The following is a 24,082-nucleotide window of genomic DNA, read 5'->3' on the forward strand; positions in this document are numbered from 1 at the left end:
CTACCCCCTGTTGGGGGTAGCCGTTGCACGAATTCTCGCCCTCCCAGGACCTCCCCCCATTCCTCTCCTTCTCCCCCCTCCCTCTGGAATCTCAGCCCTGTTGTTCCAAGATATTTTGAAGTCTCGCTTGCCCTCCCCTCCTCCTCCTCCTTCTCCTCCTCTCCCCCGTGAACCTGTTCCTATTCTTCATATTACAACAATGATGACACTTCCAATTGTTCGGGGGCCAAGCTGGAGATGTGGGGAGGGGGGGGCTGATATGGGTCTGCCTGTCCATATGAGGCCGGCCAAGAAGAAGGGGCGGGGGGATCTGGGATTTATAACCAGGGTCCCGGCCAAGCACCCTTGCTTACAACCCCACCCCTCCTGTACTGGTGTCAGGTAAGACCCCCCCCGTCAATCCCCATTGCAGCCTTCCAGCCCCCCACCCTCTAAAGCGTGGGGTTAGGGAATTTCCCATGTTTCAGGGGAAACCGTGAGGTTTTTGGTGTTCGGTGAGGTTTTTTTGGTGTTCGGGAATGATAAAACGCGAATCTTTCAGGAGTTGTGGGAATGGGACGCGGGTCTTAAAGGCCAGGTTGCAGGAGGAGGGGGGATACGAGGTCTACGCGTATCACCCCGCTCCCCCCAGCATCCTGAATTTTAGGGGAGCGTGTGAGGGGGGAGAGAGAAGGGATTGTAAGGGGTGAGCTGGTAACTGCCACGGCCGTTGGGCATCTCTGGCAGCTGCTGCAGCTGTGGGCGATGTTGCCCTCTGTGAGGCAGTGGGCATCCTTCCTTGCTCCAGCTGAAGCTTTCCCCCAGCTGGGGAACATGGGAGATGTGGTCCAGCTGGGCTGGAGGAGCCAGGCAGGGGAAGGATGAGTTAGCAGCATCGCACTATCTGTAAAGAAGGGAAGTCTACTCTGGAAATGGTCTCATTTCGGGGCCAGGAATATTCTACATTTTCACACTCTAGTCTGGCTTTTAATTCAGAAATGTCCCTTTCCTTTCCTTTCCTTTCCTTTCTTTTTTCTTATTGCAATCTCCTTCCTTCCTTTTTTCTTCTTTCCTTCCTTCCCCTTTCTTTCTTTTTCTTTCCTTCCTTCCTTCTTTCTTTTTCTTCCTCCTTCCCTCCCTCCCGCTATTCTTTTCTTTTCTTTCCTTCTTTCCTTCCTCCCTTCCCTCCTCCCTCCCTTCTTTCCTCCCTCCGTTCCTCTCTCCTTCCCTTTTCTTTCTTTCTCTTCCTCCTCCTCCTTTTCTTTTCTTCCTTCTTTCCTCCTCCTCCTCCTCTTCTTTCTTTTCTTTTCTTCCTTCTTTCTTTCTTTTCTTTCTGCTTCCTTCCTTTCTGCTTTCCTGCTTCCTTCTTCCTTCCTTCCTTCCTTCCTCCCTTTTCTTTTTTCTTTCTTTCCTTGCTTCCTTCCTTCCTTCCTTCCTTCCTTCCTTCCTTCCTTCCTTCCTTCCTTCCTTCCTTCCTTCCTTCCTTTTCCTTCATTCTTTCCTTTCTTTCCTCCTTTCCTCCCTCCCTCCCTCCTCCCTTTAATAAAATCTTCGGGAAAGGCACTCCGAGAGACCCCTTCTTTTGCTCTCCAAATACTGGGGACTACAACTCCCATCGCTGGCTGAGACACATGGTCTTTGTCATCCTCGCCACCTTTGGGAACAAATGGCGGCGGTGCTCGGCGTGTCCAGCTGAAAGAAGAAGAAAAAAAACCACACAACTTTCGAGCGGTTTAGTTGAGTTCTTTCCTTAAGGAAACAACCGGACGCTGCGGGAATTATACCCCAGACTCGCTCTTTCATAAAATACATGAAAATCTATATATTGCAGGGTTTCTCCTCCCGATATTTTTTCTCCCCCCTTCTTTAAATATATATTGGAATGATCCTGGCAGGAAAGGATAGCTGGGTGGCTGGAGGAAGAATTGGGGTGTATTTTGTACTAACGTGTCCCTTTTCCCACAACAGGAGTCCAGTCTGAGGTGCCCCCAGTTCTTCTCTTGCGAAATCGTCTAAAAACAAAGGGTAACTATCAGGAGTAGCTATTTCTGACCCAGAGAGCGATCTATTCCTAGTATTTCTATCCGCACTCCAGGCGCAGCTGTTCTCTGCCTACAGCTTGTTTTCGAGAGAGAGCGATTCTGCTCGCAGCCAGCAGGGGGCAGCGTATTTGCACTGGAAGGAGAGGGATTCAATCAGGTGCAGTTCCAGTGCTGTACACCTGGTGGGGGAAGGGGGAGAGGAAGCAGCGCTATTCAAAACTTGGCTTAGCTCAGGGTGCCCTCTGGTGGATCTCTTGGGAATGACACATTACAGATGGCACCTCTTAAGCATTAGTAGTCCTGATGATGTTACCTACTAGGGTCATGAAATGTCCACAAGAAAACCACCAAGCTAAGAGAGTACTATTTATTCCTCCTCCTCCTCCTCCTCCTCCTCTTCCTCCTCCTCATTTGAGCACTGATGATGTTACCTAGTTGGGTCATGAAACATCTGCAAGAAAACCACCCAGCTCAGAGAGCATCAGACCCTTCAGTCCTCCTCCTTCTCCTCCCTCTCTTCTCCTCCTCCTCCTCCTCCGAGCACTGATGATGTTACCTAGTTTGGTCATGAAACGTCCACAAGAAAACCACCAAGCTCAGATAGCGCCAGACTCTTCAGTCCTTCTCCTTCTTCTTCTTTTCCTCCTCCTCCTGCTCATCCTCCGAGCACTGATGATGTTACCTAGTTAGGTCATGAAAGGTCTACAAGAAAACTACCAAGCTCAGAGAGCATCAAAGTCCCTTCAGTCCTCCTCCTTCTCCTTCTCCTCTCTCCTCCTCCTCCTCCTCCTTGTCTTTGTCCTCTTCCTTCTCCTCCTTCTCCTCCTCTTCCGAGCATTGATGATATTACCTAGTTAGGTCATGAAAGGTCTACAAGAAAACTACCAAGCTCAGAGAGCATCAAAGTCCCTTCAGTCCTCCTCCTTCTCCTTCTCCTCTCTCCTCCTCCTCCTCCTCCTCCTCCTTGTCTTTGTTCTCTTCCTTCTCCTCCTTCTCCTCCTCTTCCGAGCACTGATAATATTACCTAGTTAGGTCATGAAAGGTCTACAAGAAAACTACCAAGCTCAGAGAGCGTCAAAGACCCTTCAGTCCTCCTCTTCCTTCTCCTCCCTCCCTTCTCCTCCTTCTCCTGCTCCTCCTTTGGGCACTGATGATGTTACCTAATTTGGTCATGAAACGTCCGCAAGAAAACCACCCAGCTCAGAGAGCACCAGACTCTATAGTCCTTCTCCTCCTCCTCCTCCTCCTCCTCCTCCTCCTCTTCCTCCTCCTCATTTGAGCACTGATGATGTTACCTAGTTGGGTCATGAAACATCTGCAAGAAAACCACCCAGCTCAGAGAGCATCAAAGACCCTTCAGTCCTCCTCCTTCTCCTCCCTCTCTTCTCCTCCTCCTCCTCCTTCGAGCACTGATGATGTTACCTAGTTTGGTCATGAAATGTCCACAAGAAAACCACCAAGCTCAGATAGCGCCAGACTCTTCAGTCCTTCTCCTTCTCCTTCTTTTCCTCCTCCTCCTGCTCATCCTCCGAACACCGATGATGTTACCTAGTTAGGTCATGAAAGGTCTACAAGAAAACTACCAAGCTCAGAGAGCATCAAAGTCCCTTTAGTCCTTCTCCTTCTCCTCTCTCCTCCTCCTCCTCCTTCTCCTCCTCCTCCTCCTCCTCCTCCTCCTTTTCTTTGTCCTCTTCCTTCTCCTCCTTCTCCTCCTCTTCCGAGCACTGATGATATTACCTAGTTAGGTCATGAAAGGTCTACAAGAAAACTACCAAGCTCAGAGAGCATCAAAGTCCCTTCAGTCCTCCTCCTTCTCCTTCTCCTCTCTCCTCCTCCTCCTCCTCCTCCTCCTTGTCTTTGTTCTCTTCCTTCTCCTCCTTCTCCTCCTCTTCCGAGCACTGATAATATTACCTAGTTAGGTCATGAAAGGTCTACAAGAAAACTACCAAGCTCAGAGAGCGTCAAAGACCCTTCAGTCCTCCTCTTCCTTCTCCTTCTCCTCCTTCTCCTGCTCCTCCTTTGGGCACTGATGATGTTACCTAATTTGGTCATGAAACGTCCGCAAGAAAACCACCCAGCTCAGAGAGCACCAGACTCTATAGTCCTTCTCCTTCTCCTTCTCCTTCTCTCCCTCCTCCTCCTCTTCCTCCTTCGAGCCCTGATGATGTTCCCTCGGTGGGTCATGAAACGTCCTCAAGAAACCCACCCAGCTCAGGGAGGCACCAAAGACCCCCCTCGTTCAAACTTTCCCCCAAGGCCGGCAAGTGCAAATCCTGCCACCCGCCCATCGCGAGTGAGCATCACGGCCTGTAGATTCCATTAAACTGAGTTTATTTCCCCCTCCCCCCTTGCAGCTCCCGCCATGGATGTCAACACGTCTGATTTCGGGCCCGCCGCCCCGTTCCTGCGCCTGTCGGAAAAGCTTCGCATCGAAACTCAGACGCGGCCGTTCGACTTGAAGAAGGATGTCTTTGTGCCGGACGACAAGGAGGAATTTGTGAAGGCTAAGATCGTTTCCAAAGAAGGTGGCAAAGTCACTGCCGAAACCGAAAAGGGCAAGGTAGGCCAATCTCGTCCTGCTAAGATTACTTTCTGGATCAAATGTGATCATTCCTAGCCAGATCTTTAGAATAACAGAGTTGGAAAGGGGCCTCGGAGGTCCTCTAGTCCAACCCCCTGCTCAAGCAGGAGATTTTATACCATTTTAGACAAATGGCTGTAAGCCGGTAAGCCATTCCTCCTTATCTGAAGGAGTCAGATGGATTCCCCCTTAATCCTTGGCGTCTTCCACCCGGGTGTGCTGTAAAACGGGTGCTGGCTGAGGATGATGGGGCTTAAAATCCAAGCTACCTGGACGGTACCCCTCGGAGAAGGGTAGCGAAACCGAGAAGAAATAACAGTGAGAGAGCACAGAGCGGTGTTTCTCAACCACGGCCATTTTAAGAGGGGTGGACTTCAACTCCCAGAATTCCCCAGCCAGCCATTTTCAGAGAATTCTGGGAGCTGGAGTCCGCCCCTCTTAAAATGGCCGTGGTTGAGAAACACAAAATGGCCGTCTGGACGGCAGGAACAGTTGCTAACAAAACAATGGTTAGATAAGAGGGGATTCAGCCCCGGCCAAGAAAACAATGTAAGAAAATATTTCAGACAAGCCCCTCCCAATTCGCACGAAGGGGGACAAGTTTTCAATCTTGTAGAACCATCGCTATAACTATTACAAGATTACATTTATCTTGTAATATTGTAATGCCGACCTAACGTGGTGCAGACTTCTTAATCTGGGCTCGACAGTGATAAATCTTCCCGTGCAGGGGTCAGCAATGTGTGGCTCTGGAGCCGCGTGTGGCCCTTTTACTCCTCTGCTGCGGCTCCCTGTCACTCAACATATGCGTCACAACCGCCAACGTGCGACGATTTATTGGGTTTTTCAACCCCCGGTAGCCCAACCATGGATACATCTAAGAAAAGAAAAGTTTCAGAAGAAAACAGAATGTTTAATTCAACTACAGATGCTCGTTTTGTGGCCGCTCAAGAAATCGTCAGGCACGGGAAGGGTTTTGTGGCTCCCGGTTTTTTCCTTTCTGTGGGAAACGGGTCCAAATGGCTCTTTGAGTGTTTAAGGTTGCCGACCCCTATTCCAGTTGTTGTTGTTCCCTTTTGTGTGTGTTGTGTGTATTTGTGTGTGAACTTTTGAGACAGTGTGGACTCCCGAAAGCTGCCTGGACACGTCCCTGCAGTTTTCTTGCAAAGATTTTGGAAGTGAGGTGCCATTGCTTGCTTCCTAGGGCTGGGAGAGAAGGACTGGCCCAAAGTCACCCAGCCGGCTTTCATGCCTGAGGCGGGACTAGAACTCCCCGTCTCCTGGTGATTGGCCCAAAGTCACCCGGCCGGCTTTCATGCCTGAGGCGGGACTAGAACTCCCCGTCTCCTGGTGATTGGCCCAAAGTCACCCAGTCACCTTTCACATCTGAAACAGGACTCAAAGTGTAGCATCCTGATTCAAGGTAGCATTTATTTATTTATTTATTTATTTATTTATTTATTTATTTATTTATTAAATTTTTATACCGCCCTTCTCCCAAGGGACTCAGGGCGGTTTACAGCCAAAATAAAAACGACAGCAATATACACATAAAACCATGAATTAAAAAACTTATTATTACACAAATGGCCGAATTAAAACATTTAGAATAAAACTCCATAAATTATAAAATATGAAAACATGAAAACTAATCAAAATCCTATGCCAGTCCTGCGCGAACAAACAAATAGGTCTTCGGCTCGCGGCGGAAAGTCCGAAGGTCCGGCAGTTGCCGAAGTCCAGGGGGAAGTTCGTTCCAGAGGGTGGGAGCCCCCACAGAGAAGGCCCTCCCCCTGGGGGCCGCCAGCCGACATTGCTTGGCGGACGGCACCCTAAGGAGTCCCTCTCTGTGAGAGCGTACGGGTCGGTGGGAGGGATTCGGTAACAGCAGGCTGCATGGAGGGAAGGGAGCCCCATTCTCGCGGTGAGGCCTGTCCGAACTCAAGATCCGATTCCTTCTCGTTGGCAGACGGTGACGGTCAAAGAAGACCAAATTATGCAGCAGAACCCGCCCAAGTTCGACAAGATCGAGGACATGGCCATGCTGACCTTTCTACACGAACCGGCCGTGCTCTACAACCTGAAGGATCGCTACGCCTCCTGGATGATCTACGTAAGCCCAGGACTTTGCGTTCTGACCCAGCTCCCCAAATACAACAAACCGTCTGACGTGAACTCAAAAGATTCCTTTAATTAGGAACGCCGGCAGCCCCGGCAAAAAGTTTCTCTCGCAGGCTAACAAGTCCGTCCGTGTAGTTGTCTGCCACACCTATTCATCTCCGCCCCCTGCCTTTTATCCCCAGAGCTAGGGTGGGGCCTCGCTAGCAGAGGTGGCTCTTCCGTCCCAAGGACCGGCCCATAGATTTCCACTGCTCTCCTCTCTTCTGCCTTTTATCCCCAGAGCTAGGGTGGGGCCTCGCTAGCAGAGGTGGCTCTTCCGTCCCAAGGACCGGCCCATAGATTTCCACTGCTCTCCTCTCCTCTGCCTTCTGTGCATCCGTGCGTCAGGCACTGGACCCAGCTGTTCCTCCTCTTCCTCATCAGCCACCTCCAGACCTGGGAGGTGTTGACTCTCCATCTGAGGGCTGACGGATGGGCCAGGCTCTGCCCCCCCTCTCTCTGCCAGCTCCATTCCCTCGTCCTCCTCGGAGCTCTCCTCATCCTCCTCATCCTCCTCTGATTCGGTGGCCGACAGGCCGCAACACTTTGCGAGGTGGTCCTTCTTCCTACCCTGCAGGGAGATCTGTGGGCAATGAGCAAAACACAGGTGGGGTTGTGTCTTTGGAAGCCATCCCAGTTACAGCAACAATGCAGATAGTCCTCAACTTCCAACCATGGTTGGTCGGGGAAATCTGGGAGTTGTACTCCACGGTCTTAAAATTCCCAAGGTTGAGGAGCACTTCTCCAGAGAGAAGGCGGGCATTCATCTAAGGAAGAAATCAGTTGTCCTCTCCCCAAGCTTGGAGATGTTGAGTCTGGAGGTTCTTCCATAGTCTAAGAGGACCTTCAGGATTTCACTTCTCGTCCTTCTCTTCTTTTCTAGACCTACTCAGGGCTCTTCTGTGTGACAGTCAACCCCTACAAGTGGCTGCCCGTCTACAATGCGGAAGTGGTGGCCGCTTATCGAGGGAAGAAGCGGAGTGAAGCTCCTCCTCACATTTTCTCGATCTCCGACAATGCCTATCAGTACATGTTGACAGGTAAAGGAGGACCAGAGAGCCAGAAGGAGGCACCTGGTTGTCATCAGAGAAGAACGAAGGTTTCAGGAAGTCAAATGTTGCTCCTCCTTTTCTCTTCTTCCTTTTTCTCCTTGTTTATCTTCCCCTTTCTTTCTCCTCTTCCTCTTTATCTCCTCTTCCTCCACTTCCTTGTCTATCTTCTCCTTCTTCTCTGTCTCTTTTCCTCCTTGTTTACTTTCTCCTTTTTTTCCTCCTTCCTCATCTGTCTTCTTCTTCTCTTCTTCCTCCTTGTCTTTCTCCTTTTTCTTCCCTTCCTCCTTTTCTATTTTCTTCTCCTCTTCCTCCTTGTCTGTCTCCTTCTCCTCTTCCTTTCCTCATCTTCCTCCTTGTCTCTCTTCTTCCTTTCCTCCCCTTCCTCCTCCTTCTTCCTTTCCTTGTCTTTCTCCTTCTCTTCCTTGTCTGTCTCCTCCTCCTCCTTTCCTTCTCTTTCTCCTTGTCTGCCTTCTTCTCTTCCTCCCCTTTTACCTTTATTTTCTCCTTCTCTTCCTCCTTGTCTGCCTCCTTCTCCTCTCCTCTTCCTCCTCTTCCTCCTTGTCTATCTTCTTCTTCCCTTCCTCCCCTATTTTCTCCTTCTATTCCTCCTTGTCTGTCTCCTTCCCCTATTCCTTTTTTCTCTTCCTCCTTCCCTTCCTTCTCCTTCCCTTCCTCCTCTTCCTCCTCATCTATCCCTTTCTGCTCTTCCTCCCTTGCTTTCGTGTTTCTCCCTTTGTTTTCTAACCTGTTTTCTTTCTCTTCCCTAGATCGCGAGAACCAGTCCATTCTGATCACGTAAGTCCCATCTCCTGCCTCGAGTTGTTTCACAATACATTTTAGTCGTCTTCCCATCCCATGGAACTTGTTTTCCATTTGGATGGTGGGTCTCCTTCTCCCAGCGAAATTAAAGTGGTTTTCTTCAGCCTTTAACCTAGCATTAAGCTATGTGGACATAACATTTGTTTATGGATCTGGGATCGAGTGGTGGGTTCCAAATTTTTTTACTAACGATTTTGTGGGTGTGGCGTGGTGGGCGTGGTATGGCATGGTGGGCGTGGCTTGGTGGGCGTGGAAGGATACTGTACAATCCCCATTCCCACCCCACTCCAGGGGAAGGTTACTGCAAAATCCCCATTTCCTCCCAATCAGCTGGGACTTGGGAGGCAGAGAATAAATGAGGGGGGGGGCAGCCAGAATTTTTACTACCGATTCTCCGAACTACTCAAAATTTCCACTACCGGTTCTCCAGAAGTAGTTAGAACCTGCTGACATCCCTGGGATCCCTACCCATTTGCAGGAGCTGGCTTGCAAAATGGTGCTGGGTTATTTGGTATTAAGCATATATATAAAAGGGACGCGATGGCTCAGTGGCTGAGCTTGTCGATCGAAAGGTCAGCAGTTCAGTGGTTCGAATCCCTAGTGCCGCAGAACGGGGTGAGCTCACATTCCTTGTCCCAGATTCTGCCAACCTAGCAGTTCGAAAGCACGTAAAAAATGCAAGTAGAAAAAAATAGGGACCACTTTTGGTGGGAAGGGAACAGCGTTCCGTGCGCCTTTGGCGTTGAGTCATGCCGGCCACACGACCACGGAGACGTCTTCGGACAGCGCTGGCTCTTCGGCTTTGAAACGGAGATGAGCACCGCCCCCTAGAGTCAGGAACAACTAGCACATAGGTGCGAGGGGAACCTTTACCTTACCTTATATATAAAAGATAATAACTGATAGCGTTAGAATGGTCTCCCAACCAATTATGGGTAGTCCTCGACTTATGAACACAACTGAGCCCAAAATTTCTGTTGCTATAAGCGAGACAGTTATTAAATGAAATTTTGCCTTGTTTTACAGTTTCCCGTGCCACAGTTGTTAAGTGAATCACTGCAGTCTTTAAGTTAGGAGCACGGTCATTAAGCAAATCTGGCTCCCTCATGGACTTTGCTTGTCGGAAGGTCGCAAAAAGGGATCACATGACTCCGGGACACTGTGACCGTCATAAATATGAGTCAGTTGTCAAACATCCGAATGTAAAAGACTTCCGCCGTGGCCTACAGGTGGAGCTCTTGCCTCACAATCAGGAGGTTGCGAGTTCGATCCTAGGTAGAGGCAGATGTAGGGTCTCCTGCTTGAGCAGGGGGTTGGACTAGATGACCTGCAAGGTCCCTTCCAACTCTGTTAACCTGTTAAAATCCACGGAGATGCTGCAATGGTCATAAGTCTGAAAAATGGTCACGAGTCCCTTTTTTCCCCCCAGCGGCGTTGCAACTTCGGACGGTCACTAAGTGAACTATTGTAAATCGAGGAATGCCTGTACCAATCAGATCTGACCTAGCTTCGCTTTCTGATACCTCCCGGGTTCAATAAATCCCGCTTAGGTACAACAGTGCTCGACGTACGACCACAATGGGTACTTTCTCTAGCTGAGCGGGGCAGCTGTTGTTACCTGAGCCAAGCCCCATTTTGCGACTTGCTTGCCACGGTTGTTAAGCGAAACGCAGCGGTCGTTAAGTGGATCGCGCGGTCGTTCAGCAAATCCGGCCTCCCGCACCAAGTTTGCTCGCCGGAAAGCAGCAGGGAAGGTCCCGAATGGTGATCTTATGTACTGCCCACATGAAAACTGTCCCATAAATCGGGCCGTAATGAAATGAATGTTGTTTTTCCAACCCGTAGCGGAGAATCCGGTGCTGGGAAGACGGTGAACACGAAGAGGGTCATCCAATATTTTGCGGTCATCGCTGCCATCGGGGACCGTAGCAAGAAAGACCAAGCAGCGGCAACCGGGAAGGTGAGCGTCCAATCGGGCGGCGTGTTGCTCAGCCGTGGGAACTTTAAGGCGGGGTGGACTTCAACTCCCAGAATTCCTTGTACTCAGGAACAACTCCAGTTCAATGTTTCTCAACCTTGGGAACTTTAAGGCGGGGTGGACTTCAACTCCCAGACTTCCTTGCACTTCAATGTTTCTCAATCTTGAGAACTTTAGATAGATAGATTAACAGAGTTCGAAGGGACCTTGTAGGTCATCTAGTCCAGGGGTAGTATTCACTGACTTTCCCAACCGATTCGCAAATGTGAGTGCGCGCGCACGGTCGCTTCACTCGCACACGCCCGGTCCATGCATGCACCCGGTCTCCCACTCATGCGTGCGCAGCTTCCGCTCAAAAACGTGCCTAAATAGGATGGCATAGAGCTGGAGTGGGTGGGCAGGCCCACCTGCGATTTCCGCTACCGGTTCGGGTGAACCGGTGCAAACCGGCTGAATTCCACCTCTGATCTAGTCCACACACCCACCCACCCACCCCGGCCCGGCCAAAGCAGGAGACCCTAGACACCATTTCTGACCGATGGCAGTCCTGTTTCTTCTTGAAAGCTTCCAGGGATGAAGCTCCCACAACTTCCGAAGGCAACTGGGGCCGGAATAGCTCAGGCTGTAGGGCCGGAATAGCTCAGGCTGTAAGGAGCCTGTTATTAGAACACAATAGCCTGCAATTACTGCAGGTTCAAGCCCGGCCCAAAGTTGACTCAGCCTTCCATCCTTTATAAGGTAGGTCAAATGAGGACCCAGATTGTTGGGGGAGCAATAAGTTGACTTTGTAAATATACAAATAGAATGAGACTATTGCCTTATACACTGTAAGCCGCCCTGAGTCTTCGGAGAAGGGCGGGATATAAATGTAAATAAAAAAATAAAATAAAAAAAAAACTTCTGTTCCATGGGTAGATTGCTTTCACTGTCAGAAAATTTCTCCTTATTTCCCGGTTGAACCTCTCCTCGATCAGTTTCCATCCATTATTCCTTTGTCTGGCCTTCGGGTGCCTTGGAAAATAGCCTAACCCCGCCCTCCTCTCTGGGGCAGCCCCTCAAATATTGGAAGACTGCTATCTGACTGGGAGGAGTCAGGGATGTCCTCAGTTCTCAGGGTTGGTGTTCTGTCCTCCCTCGCCTCCGTCCGAATGATGGCTTAATTAGCCGTCACTATCAGCTCTGGCAGCAGAATAGCCAGCGTCTGCCAAGAGCCTCCGTTATCTTCCACGATGCTGGTGAGTCACCTAGAAACAAACTTCAGCTCTTAATCAGTGGATTTGCCTGTTACAAAGAGACACAGCAGCTCTGGCTGCCTTTTATATTCTGTAGGGTGTGGCTCCATGACTCAGCACTTCCTAGGCCTGCCCCACCCTTGCTTCTCTTGTTCCCTCCTCTCCTGCCTATGAAACCAAGCCTGATTGCCATCAGCTGGGTCTGCAGGCGTGGCCTGGAGGGGGGGAAGAGTCAGGGGATGGAGGCCTCGTTATCTCTTCCACCTGGGCTGTTTCTGGCTCCTGGAGCTGAGCCAGGCAAGCCGGTGCTCCTGAGGTAAGTCTTGACGGCCCTTCCCCCTCACTGTCCAAGTCACTTTCTGGCAGCAGGCCCGGCTCGGGGGCCGCAGACACAACAGTTGGATTAGAAGACCTCCACGGTCCCTCCCAACTCTTGTTATTCTGTATGACCTCATGACCCCTCGGGACCAAGAAATCCTGTTCTAGAATCAAAGAATCAGGCCAAAAGAACGTAAAAAAAAGATTAATATCTCAGCAACTGGATCGAAGCTTATTAAGCTGAGACGTTTCATCCGAGTAACTTCTTCGGTTCAAAATGAAAAATTTGGGGTTAGGCACAGAGCGAGAGATGTTTCGTTTTGGGGAGAAAATTAATACATAGTTGAGATCAGTGGTGAGATTCAAATAATTTAACAAGCAGTTCTCTGCTCTAATAACCAGCTGGGTGGGCGTGGCTCGGTAGTCATGTGACTGTGTGGGCATGGCCAACTCAACGTCACTCACGTTGATGGGCACTTCTCCTTAGCTGTTACTAAGGTACTAAGTACTAAGGGTACTAAGGGTTAACCGGAGAGGCAGTTTCTCTAAGCAGGGCCATAAAGATTATGCTAGAAACAACACCAGTGTTGTGCCTCGCCCGCCCTCCTCTCCTCAGCCGGGCCCCTCCCATCTCCTGCTATCTGAGCCAGAGACTGATAGTGAAGAAGAATGGCCTGGCATGCCTCCAGCCCCCAACCCTGGCACCATGCCCGGACAGACTGAGCAAACAAACCTCCCTCCTACAGCGTGTGAGCATGAAGCCAGCCACAAGCTAGAATTGCCGGCAGCTGAGCAGGACGACGAAAAGTGGACAGATCCCCGCTTCTGGAGAATGGAGAGGCGACATCAGCAAAAGGAAGGGAGGGGCAGGCCTGGATAAGTGCTGAGTCATGGAGCCACACCCCATGGCCTATATAAAGGATATGCTTTTTGGCATTCCTTGAGTCAAGCAAAGTCTCATCTGGTTGCTCAAGTCACACCTTGGATTCCTGCCTGCCCTGAGAACTCTGACAGGAATTTGGCAAAGCTGCAGAGGCTTCGTGGCCACGCTTGATACAGACTTCCCAGACCTGGCCGTCAGAGGAGGAGTGGGACATGACAACCAGAATGTTTCCTTCCTGCCTTATTAGCCCTGTAAAGTGGGGGGGGGGGAAAATAAGATTTCTTCCAACAACCAGTTCTCTGAACTGCTTAAAAAGTTAACAACCGGTTCTCCCAAATAGGTGCGAACCGGCTGAATCCCACCACTGGTTGAGATGTATTAATTTTCTCCCCAAAACGAAACATCTCCATCGGCGGTGGGTTTCCAATATTCTTACCACCAGTTCAACCGTGTGTGCGCACCTTCTGTGCATGCGCCTTGCTCACTCGCACACCTTCCTTGCACGCACCCCGCCTCGAAAATGTGCCTAAATAGGACGGCATAGAACCTGCGTGGGTGGACGGGCTCACCTGTGATCCCTGCTATCGGTTCGGCCGAACCGGTAGGAACCGACTGAACACCACCTCTGATCTCCATGTAATAAACTTGCGTCCAGTTGCCACGATTTTACCTTTTGATATATCCTGTTCCAATACGTCCACCCTCCCCAACCCCTACCCCATCTACAGGGCACCTTGGAAGATCAAATCATCCAAGCCAACCCAGCTCTGGAGGCCTTCGGCAACGCCAAGACCTTGAGGAACGATAACTCCTCCAGATTTGTAAGTAGGGCTGAAAGTTTTGGGGCTACCTCTCTCTGGGCTACCGAGACCATCATGCTCAATTTTTGCCAGCTTCTAATCCTGCCCTCAATCCATTTCTCCGTTTCTTCTTCAGGGTAAATTCATTCGAATTCACTTCGGGGCAACAGGAAAGCTGGCGTCCGCCGACATAGAAACCTGTGAGTTTTGGGGGCTTTCCAAAATTCTTAAAATCTTTGACTGATTCTTTGAAAGTTCTTCTGGGTTTTTTCCACACTTGTTCACCATCTCGGTATCTTTTGTCGTTCTCCACGTCTCCGTCTTCTCCTTAGATCTCCTGGAAAAATCCAGAGTAATCTTCCAGCTGAAGGCTGAGAGGAATTATCACATCTATTACCAGATCTTGTCCAACAAGAAGCCAGAGCTGTTGGGTGAGTCATTCGCCATGAATTTATAAAGACCCTAGTTAAGATCAGTGGTGGGATTCAGCCGGTTCGGGGGAACTGGTTGCTGGCTGGCTTCCCCCTTCCCTACCCCTTCCAGGAGTCCCCCTGCACCCTGTTTTGGCTCTCAGGTAAATGCAGGGAGACCTACTAGACCCAAAATGGGATCCTGAGGGGTGTGTGGTGTCCCGCCCGGCCCGTTTTTGCTCCCAGGAGATACAGGGATGCCTACTAGGCACAAATGGGGCATAGGGGTGCAGCACGGCCCCCATGGCCCGTTTTTGCTCCCAGGAGGCTGCAGGGAGGCCTACTAGGCCCAAACGGGGCATAGAGGTGCGGCACAAACAAATCTAAAAATTTTCCCTACTAGTTCTGTGGGCGTGGCTTAATTGGTGGGCATGGCTTGGTGGTCAGGTGACCAGGCGGGCGTGGCCAATAACCATAAATAATAAAAAGAATAAACAAAGTACACAAAACAATAAGAGGTACCAAAAACCCACTTTCACACTTCACGCACACACAACACAACACAACTGACTCACGCACGATGCAAAAGCAGCTGCACTTCACCCAAAATGGCTCCTGCAACAAGCCGGAACCTCACACAGCCAAAAAAAGCTCAAAAACCAACTTTCACACTTTACACACACACAACACGACACAACTGACTCTCTCTCTCTCTCTCTCTCTCTCTCACACACACACACACAAAATGCCACATGCAGCTTTGTGAGATTTTGTGTGTTTGTGTAGTTAGAGCGAAACACTACAGAAACACACCAAATCTCAGAAAGCTGCACAAATATTTTATTGTATTATTTTATTTTATTATAGCGATTTAAGTTAACTTCCTTAACTTTAAATTGCTATGTCTAAAAAAATAGTAAGAAAGCTCCTAAAAAACCTCCCAATTAACTATTTTTTTAAAGCTCCCCTCTCCCCTTCAATTACCCAATTGAAGGCAGATTGAGTTGCTCACCGATGAGATGGATTGCAGGCAGGCAGATTGAGTTGCTCGCTGATACAATTGATTGCAGCAGCCGAAGCAAAGCAAGGCAGCGAGCCCGAAAGCAGCAGCAATTGGGTGGGCATGAGTGGATGGGGAGGCAGGGATTTTTGCTACCGGTTCTCCGAATTACCCGCCCCCCCTCCCCATTGCTACCGGATCGCTCGATCCGGTCCGAACCGGGAGCATTTCACCCCTGGTATAGGTTCTCCTGCTTGAGCAGGGGGCTGGACTAGGGATCTGCTTTGAGATTTACAGCAGTGGTAAAGTGTTGTTTCCATTTCAAAATGGCCCTTGTCCTCTTCTGGCGATGGAGTAACCGCTTAGGAAGAGAAGGTTAGGAAGTGAAGGAACGCGGTGGCTTAGTGGGTAAGAAGCTGAGCTTGTTGATCGAAAGGTCGGCAGTTCAACGGTTCAAATCCCTAGTGCTGCGTAGTACCGTAACTTGTCCCAGCTTCTGCCAATCTAGCAGTTTGAAAGCATGTAAAAAATGCAAGTAGAAAAATAGGGACCACTTTGGTGGGATGGTAACAGCGTTCCATGAGCCTTTGGCATTGAGTCATGCCAGCCACATGACCATGGAGACATCTTCTGACAGGGCTGGCTCTTTGGCTTTGAAACGGAGATGAGCACCGCCCCCTAGAGTCGGGAACGACTAGCACGTATGTGCAAGGGGAACCTTTACCTTTAATCAATACAATTGAACGTGTCCAGAAATATTTTACAAGAAGAGTTCTTCACTCCTCTGAAAACAACAAAATCCCTTATCCCACCAGACTTGAAATCCTGGGCTTAGAAAACTTGGAACTCCGTCGCCTTCGACAAGACCTAAGTTTAACTCACAGAATCATCTATTGTAATGTCCTTCCTGTTAAAGACTACTTCAGCTTTAATTGCAATAACACAAGAGCAACCAACAGATTTAAACTTAATGTCAACCGCTTTAATCTAGATTGCAGAAAATATGACTTCTGTAACAGAATCATCAGTGCTTGGGAACACTTTACCTGACTCTATGGTCTCTTCCCATAATCCCAAAAGCTTTAACCAAAAACTTTCTACTATTGACCTCACCCCATTACTAAGAGGTCTGTAAGGGGCGTGCATAAGCGCACAAATGTGCCTACCGTTCCTGTCCTATTGTTTTTCTTTTCTTCTTCCTATATATATGCTTATACCTCCTTATATTTATTCATATATGTGTTTATATACTATATAATCTTTTTGTGTGATGCTTATGTATATTGTTGTGACAAAATATATAAATAAAATAAAATAAAATAAATAAACATGTTGTGTAAACGCCTGACTTCTTCCCTCCATTTTCTCTTTCTAGATATGCTGTTGGTCACCAACAATCCTTACGACTACGCCTTCATCTCCCAAGGAGAAACCACGGTACCCTCCATCGATGATGCCGAGGAACTGTTAGCAACTGACGTGAGTAATATTCTCTATGTTTTATAGGTGGCATTTACCCCCCCCCCGGAGAGATCGGCTAAGATTTTTATTTATTTATTTATTTATTTATTCGAATTTTTATACCGCCCTATCTCCCGAAGGACTCAGGGCGGTTCACAGCCAGATAAAAACATGCAAATAATACAGGTAAAAACAACAATTAAAAAACTTATTAATTAGGCCGAATTAAAAATATCACTAGAATAAAATAATATAAAACCCCATTAAAAACTAAATTTAAAAACTAAAACCCTAGGCTAGCCCTGCGCAAATAAATAGATGTGTCTTAAGCTCGCGGCGGAAGATTCGGAGGTCAGGAAGTTGACGAAGCCCTGGGGGAAGCTCGTTCCAGAGGGTGGGAGCCCCCACAGAGAAAGCCCTTCCTCTGGGTGTCGCCAGTCGGCACTGCCTGGCGGACAGCACCCTAAGGAGTCCCTCTCTGTGAGAGCGTTCGAGTCGGTGGGAGGCGATCGGTGTTGGAAATGCAATCGTGCACAAGGGACATACCACCACATGTGGTGGACATGTCCCAAAGCAAGAGATAAAATTAAAAAATGGTTGGAGGAAATGACTGGGGGAAAAAAATAGATATGAAACCGGAATTATTTTTGTTAGGGATTATAAAACAAAACAAAAAAAAAGACTAAAGGAATTCAATACCTCATAGTCCACATAATTACAGCCGCTAGAATTTCATTTGCTCAAACCTGGAAGCAACAAAACGCTCCAACTAACACGATGATTATAAAAAAGATGTGTGCAGAACTTAAGGACAGAGAGTTTTTATTTATTTAGTATTTATTTATTTATTTAGTATGAAATATGGAACAGGTGGTATGATTAGCTGGAAAAGGAATCGAAAATTAATGGATAGTATATAGTAAAAGAGAAGATATTATAATGAAACGTTCTATTTAATGTGTAGTAGAGATGTATATAAAACGTATTTATATAAATATGTAACAAACAAAATGCATATGTATATAATTGGCCAAGAGATAGTGGATATTACTAAAAATGCCGGTTTTGGAAAGCTGTAAAAATGTAATTATGATTTAAAGATCTAAACGTTGAATAAAACCAATTTTTTAAAAATATATTCTCCAAGTGTTCTCCAACTTAGTTTCTAGATCAGAGGACTTTAACTCCCAGAATTCCCTGGGACAGCATGGGTTTGAACTCTGAACCAGGGCAAATTGAAGACTTCAGATCTGTGGACTTCAGCTCCCAGAATTCTCCATCAAGCTGGGGAATTCTAGGAATCGAAGTCCACAAAGGTGCTAACAAGGTTGGAGACCCCTAGTTCAAGATGTTTTGGACTATTGAGCCCTGTACCTGGGCAATTTGAAGACTTAAGATTTGTGGACTTCGACTCCCAGAATTCCCCATTCTCGCATGGCTAGCTGGGGAATTCTGTGTCTTGATGTCCACAGGTCTTCAAGGTGCCCAGATTGGACATTCCTTGTTCAAGATGTTTTGGACTATTGAACTTTGAACCTCGGCAACTTGAAGACTTAAGATTTGTGGACTTCAGCTCCCAGAATTCCCCATGCAGTGTGGCTAGCTGGGGAATTCTGGGAGTTGATGTCCACAGGTCTTCAAATTGCCCAGATTGGACACTTCTTGTTCAAGATGTTTTGGACTATTGAACTTGAACTTCAGTGTGATGACCCGGGACAAGGCACGAAGGTCACACAACCAGCTGCGCCCAGTCCAGCAAAATAAAGGAACAGGGAAAGGAGTCCATGAAACAAGGAACAAACAATGAGTCCACAAAGTCAGGAAGAAGCAAACTCCGTCTATCTCTACCGGACACCAAACTCTATCAATTCAGTGTTTGTTCCTGACAAAAACCCCTCCCCACAGTGTGTCCTTAAGTCTCAGTACCCAGGTGTGCCTTGTGAAGAGGGGCAGGGTGTTTCCTCCCGAGTCGTCGGGTCAGTCTTTGCTGTTCTCGCCTTCTCTCCACTCTCCGTGCTCGTGGATCAGGAGGAGGAAGTCCTTGCTCATCGCCTGAGCTCTATCGCATGTCCACTGCTTGCCCTCTCTCGGTCATCCTGCCCCCGTTCTTCCCTGCTAGCAAGCCATCCCAATCCTGAGGGATCCTGGGCTGCCTCGTCCTGCTCCCCCCACCATTCCTCCAAAGTCAACAAAGCTGCCCCCTCAATCTCTGTTGGCTCTAGCTCCAGCTCATCATCTTCCGCAGATTCAGGCTCCGACACTCAGCAACTTGAAGACTTACGATTTGTGGACTTCTACTCCCAGAAATCTCCATCCAGGGTGGCTAGCTGGGGAATTCTGGGAGTTGAAGTCCACAGGTCTTCACGTTGCCGAGGTAGGATATCTCTAGTTCAACTACGGTATTGCGCCCTGAACTTTCCCCAAGTAAAGGCGCATGGGACGTGTAGTCCCGACCTGTCTCTGAGAAATCCAAGATTGGAGATCGTTTTGTTGGAACTGAATAGCTGGCTGGTTTCGGTTGTGCTTAGAGAAAATACTTATCCCCTGTGTTTTTTTCCCCCCCTCCAAACCCCAGAGTGCCTTTGACATCTTGGGGTTCACCCAAGAAGAGAAAAACTCCATCTACAAACTGACAGGGGCCATCATGCACTACGGGAACATGAAATTCAAGCAGAAGCAACGAGAAGAACAAGCCGAGCCTGATGGGACTGAAGGTGAGGGGAAGAAATGATCACACACACACCCAAATTACGAGGATGAGAAATAATTTACCAAGGTTCATCCATACACAGTGAAGGATAAAATTATTAAAAGGATACCGGTAACCCTCAACTTACGGCAGCCAATGAGCCTCAGGCATCCCTTGCTAAAGCAAGACCGTCGTAAGTGAGTGGTTGCGCTTGTGATGGGTTTGAAATGTGCCTGTATGTTGTGTTGGCTGGAGATCCTCCCAAAAAAGAACGAAAAGCCATCAAGGAAGCTCTTAGAATGTGTGGCTATCCCAAGTGGACCTTCATCAAATCTCAAAAAAAAAAAAAACACCAAAAAAAAAAAAAACCCCCTGCAGAAGGTCCTCCAAAACAAGACAACACAGAGGACAATAAACGAAACCACGTTGTCATTCCGTACGTTGCAGGAATAGCGTGAGGATCTTCAGCCGACACAACGTGCATGCACGTTTCAAGCCCAAGAAGGCAGTAGCTTGTCCACCCCTAAGGATAAAACACCCATACGCAAACTGAGCAACTTGGTAACAAGGCAGGGAGCCGTGCGCAGATCTATACATTGGGGAAACAAAACAGCCACTTCCGAACCGCATGGCACAACATAGGAGAACCAACCCAGGACTAGATTCAGCAATCCATCTGCGTTTAAAAGACAAAGGATGACCTGGGTGATTTGAGAACCTCCATAGACGTTGAGGCATGCAGCTTAATGTTTTTGTTGTGACCCAGGCCCAAGTAGGTAGTATGAAACGCAATGAGTTCAAAAACAAACAGACTTTATTAGAACAGCTGAGAATTATTTATTTATTTATTATTCAAATTTCTATACCGCCCTATCTCCCGAGGACTCAGGGCGGTTTACAGCCTTATAAAACATAAAGTATAAAATAAATACATGTTAAAACAACATTTAAAAAACGTATTCCATTAGGCCAAATTTAAAACTATGGTTAAAAAATACAAAACCCCATTTAAAATTAATTTTAAAATTAAACCCTAGGCCAGCCCTGCACAAATAAATAGATGTGTCTTAAGCTTGCGGCGGAAGGTTCGAAGGTCAGGAAGTTGACGTAATCCTGGGGGGAGCTCGTTCCAGAGGGTGGGGGCCCCCACAGAGAAGGCCCTTCCCCTGGGTGTCGCCAGTCGGCACTGCCTGGCGGACGGCACCCTAAGGAGTCCCTCCCTATGAGAGCGTACCGGTCGGTGGGAGGTAGTCGGTGGCAGCAGGCGGTCCCGTAAATAACTCGGCCCTATGCCATGGAGCGCTTTGAAGATGGTAACCAAAACCTTGAAGCGCACCCGAAAGGCCACAGGTAGCCAGTGCAGTCTGCGCAGGAGAGGTGTCACATGGGAGCCACGAGGGGCTCCCTCTATTACCCGCGCAGATGCATTCTGAACCAACTGAAGCCTCTGGATGCTCTTCAAGGGGAGCCCCATGTAGAGAGCATTGCAGTAATCCAAGCGAGATGTGACGAGCGCATGAGTAACTCATTCTCAGCATCGTCCAAACTAAATCAAAACAGATTCTTCCTAACACAATTCTTCAGTCTTATCACCAACCTTGGTCTAATTAGGCAAATTGCCAAAGGCTTTTCTTGGCAAAAGTTCAAAAGCAGAAGATGCAGACAAGAAATAAAGGCAGCAAGACAAGGAGTAAGTCTATTAATGTTGTTGCTGGTCTTTTAAGCCTTATGGGAGGGGCCAGTCAAGGCTTTGCTTGACTCAAGGTTGGAATGCCAAAAGCAGGTCCTTTATATAGGCTGTGGGGTGTGGCTCCATGACTCGGCATTTATCCAGGCTTGCCCCACCCGTCCTTCTGCTGGCATCGCCTCTCAGATCTCCGGAAGCGAGGGTCCTCCTACGCTGAATTGTCTTCAGCTGGATCTGCTGTCAGTAATTCCAGCACATTCCTGCTCACACGCTGTAGGAGTGAAGTTTATCGGGCTTGTCCGTTCACTCCTGGCATCCTCTCCGGGCATGGGGCCAGGGCCAGGGGCTGGAGGCATGACAGTCCGTTCATCTTCATTATCAGACTCAGAGTCTGATAACAGGCCCGGATGGAGACGGGAGGGACCTGGCTGAGGAGAGGAGGGAGGACGAGTCACAACACTCCAGAGTCCGCATGTCACTCCCCGATGGCCCTGGCCCCACCTCTGCCTCCGACACAGAGCCCTCATTTGGGCCTTCCCCAGCCTCTAGGACTGGCCCATGTTCTTCCTCAGCCTCATCCCTGTCCGACTCCGCTGCCAGCTCCACAGCGGAGTTGGACCACAATAGTTTTAATTCTCCAAAAGATGTATTAAAAAAATTACAAGTTGACCGTCCACCGCTTGAGTCTTTTTCAACCTGTTCCCCCCTATCTCCTAACCCAAGAGACGGGCTTGTACTGAACCTCTTCCGTGGCTCTTGCAGAAGCTGACAAGTCGGCGTATCTGATGGCCCTGAACTCCGCAGACCTGCTCAAGGGGCTTTGCCACCCGAGGGTCAAAGTGGGGAACGAGTACGTCACCAAAGGGCAAAATGTCCAACAGGTAAGAATCCCACCTGGCCTAGAGAGAGAAAAACCAACTCTCAAAAGAAAAGGAAAAAAAAAATGAGAAGGACCCAGTTTTCACATTCAAATGTGGACGTACTGATTTCTTTTTTAATGGGGTGAGATGTTCTTATGCGCACAACCCCCAAGCAGACTCAGGTTGTCTCCTTGTGTGTCTAATTCAAATTCCTTGTGTGTCCAATCACACTTGGCCAATAAATAATTCTATTCTATTCTATTCTATTCTATTCTATTCTATTCTATTCTATTCTATTCTATTCTATTCTATTCTAGTCTAGTCTAGTCTAGTCTAGTCTAGTCTAGTCTAGTCTAGTCTAGTCTAGTCTGTAGTCTGTAGTCTGTAGTCTGTATGCTATATTCTCTTCTCTTCTCTTCTCTTCTCTTCTCTTCTCTTCCCTTCCCTTCCCTTCCCTTCCCTTCCCTTCCCTTCTCTTCTCTTCTCTTCTTCTAGTCTGTAGTCTGTAGTCTGTAGTCTATAGTCTATAATCTATAGTCTATAGTCTATATACTGTATACTATATTCTCTTCTCTTCTCTTCTCTTCTCTTCTCTTCTTTATTCTGTATTCTGTATTCTATAGTCTATAGTCTATATATTCTATTCTTTATTCTATATTCTGTATTCTATAGTCTATATTCTATATCCTATAGTTTCTATTCTATTCTATTCTATTTTATTCTATTCTATTCTATTCTATTCTATCCTATCCTATCCTATCCTATCCTATCCTATCCTATCCTATCCTATCCTATCCTATCCTATCCTATCCTGTCCTGTCCTGTATTCTGTAGTCTAAGGACTGGACTAGATTTTAAATTTGAATTGGTTTTAATGGGGATTTTATTATTTTTATTATCATTTTAATTATTCGGCCAATTATAATAAGTTTTTTAATGGATGTTTTATTTGTATTCATATGTATATTTTTATCTGGTTGTGAACCGCCCTGAGTCCCTAGGGAGATAGGGCGGTATAAAAATATGAAAAATAAAATAAAATAAATAAAATATAGTCTATATTCTATATATTTTTTCTATTCTTTATTCTATATTCTGCATTCTATATTCTTAACTCTATATATGCTCTATACTCTATAGTCTATTCAGTATTCTATAGTGTATATTCTATACTCTATATTCGCTTCTCTTCTCTTCTGTATTCTTTATTCTGTATTCTAAAGTCTTTTTTCTATATTCTATACTCTATACTCTATATTCTATATTCTATATTCTATTTATTCTATTCTATTCTATATTCTATGTATTCTATTCTATTCTGTATTCTGTATTCTGTATTCTATATTCTATGTATTCTATGCTATATTCTATATTCTACGTATTCTATTCTATATTCTATATTCTGTAGTTTAGTCTGGTCCTCTTGAACTTTGTCGGAGAATTTAGGAAGGGAAGAAGCTTCACCTCCCCATCACTTCTTTTTCCTCGTTAGGTGTACTATGCCACTGGGGCTCTGGCCAAAGCTGTCTACGAGAGGATGTTTGTCTGGATGGTCATGAGAATCAACACCACGCTGGAAACCAAGCTGCCCCGGCAGTATTTCATTGGGGTGTTGGATATTGCTGGCTTTGAGATCTTCGACGTGAGTAATTCCTTCTCGAGTCGCGAGTTTGTTTTGTTTTTTGGATAGATCGACCTTCCCCAGGACTGCAGTTCTCAGAATTTACCCGTTGCCGGTAAATGGTAGATGGATGGATGGATGGTGGGACCATTTTGCTTGCTGTTAGAAATTGTCAGGATCTTCTTTGGCCCTCAAGCCATCTTGTTCAGCTTTGGCCAGGCCCGTCCATCCATGCTTCCATTCTTCTATCCATCCACCACCAATCCATCCATCCATCTCTCTCTCTCTCTATATATATATATAGATAGATATAGATATAGATATAGATTTGTTTTCTGAGGTTTTCGTGGGTGTTTGTATGTAGGTCTTTGGTTATTCGGGTTTTCTCCCGCGTAAAATTGGAGGTGTCTTGGCGACGTTTCGACGAAGTCTCATTCGTCATCTTCAGGCTTCAACCGTGCTTCAGGAGGAGCACTGCTCCCAGAAGCACGAAGCTGAAGCCTGAAGATG

The 24,082-nt window shown here is 47.6% G+C and overlaps 1 protein-coding gene across 1 annotated transcript in view; it reads left to right on the forward strand.

The window, feature by feature from the left end:
• The first annotated feature begins 292 nt into the window (after positions 1 to 292).
• The window catches only part of LOC131198696 (myosin-7), a 59,177-nt gene continuing 35,387 nt past the window's right edge, over positions 293 to 24,082 (forward strand). The window contains exons 1-14 of the mRNA XM_058183608.1: positions 293 to 381; positions 1,948 to 2,004; positions 4,376 to 4,581; positions 6,572 to 6,715; positions 7,646 to 7,802; positions 8,582 to 8,609; positions 10,479 to 10,593; positions 13,773 to 13,865; positions 13,981 to 14,044; positions 14,177 to 14,275; positions 16,630 to 16,733; positions 19,291 to 19,429; positions 21,854 to 21,972; positions 23,444 to 23,593. Coding sequence (XP_058039591.1) covers positions 4,384 to 4,581; positions 6,572 to 6,715; positions 7,646 to 7,802; positions 8,582 to 8,609; positions 10,479 to 10,593; positions 13,773 to 13,865; positions 13,981 to 14,044; positions 14,177 to 14,275; positions 16,630 to 16,733; positions 19,291 to 19,429; positions 21,854 to 21,972; positions 23,444 to 23,593 — 1,410 coding nt within the window. The 5' untranslated portion in view covers positions 293 to 381; positions 1,948 to 2,004; positions 4,376 to 4,383. The remainder of the gene's footprint in view (positions 382 to 1,947; positions 2,005 to 4,375; positions 4,582 to 6,571; positions 6,716 to 7,645; positions 7,803 to 8,581; positions 8,610 to 10,478; positions 10,594 to 13,772; positions 13,866 to 13,980; positions 14,045 to 14,176; positions 14,276 to 16,629; positions 16,734 to 19,290; positions 19,430 to 21,853; positions 21,973 to 23,443; positions 23,594 to 24,082) is intronic.

Source organism: Ahaetulla prasina, chromosome 4, assembly GCF_028640845.1.
Source record: "Ahaetulla prasina isolate Xishuangbanna chromosome 4, ASM2864084v1, whole genome shotgun sequence".
NCBI lineage: Eukaryota > Metazoa > Chordata > Lepidosauria > Squamata > Colubridae > Ahaetulla > Ahaetulla prasina.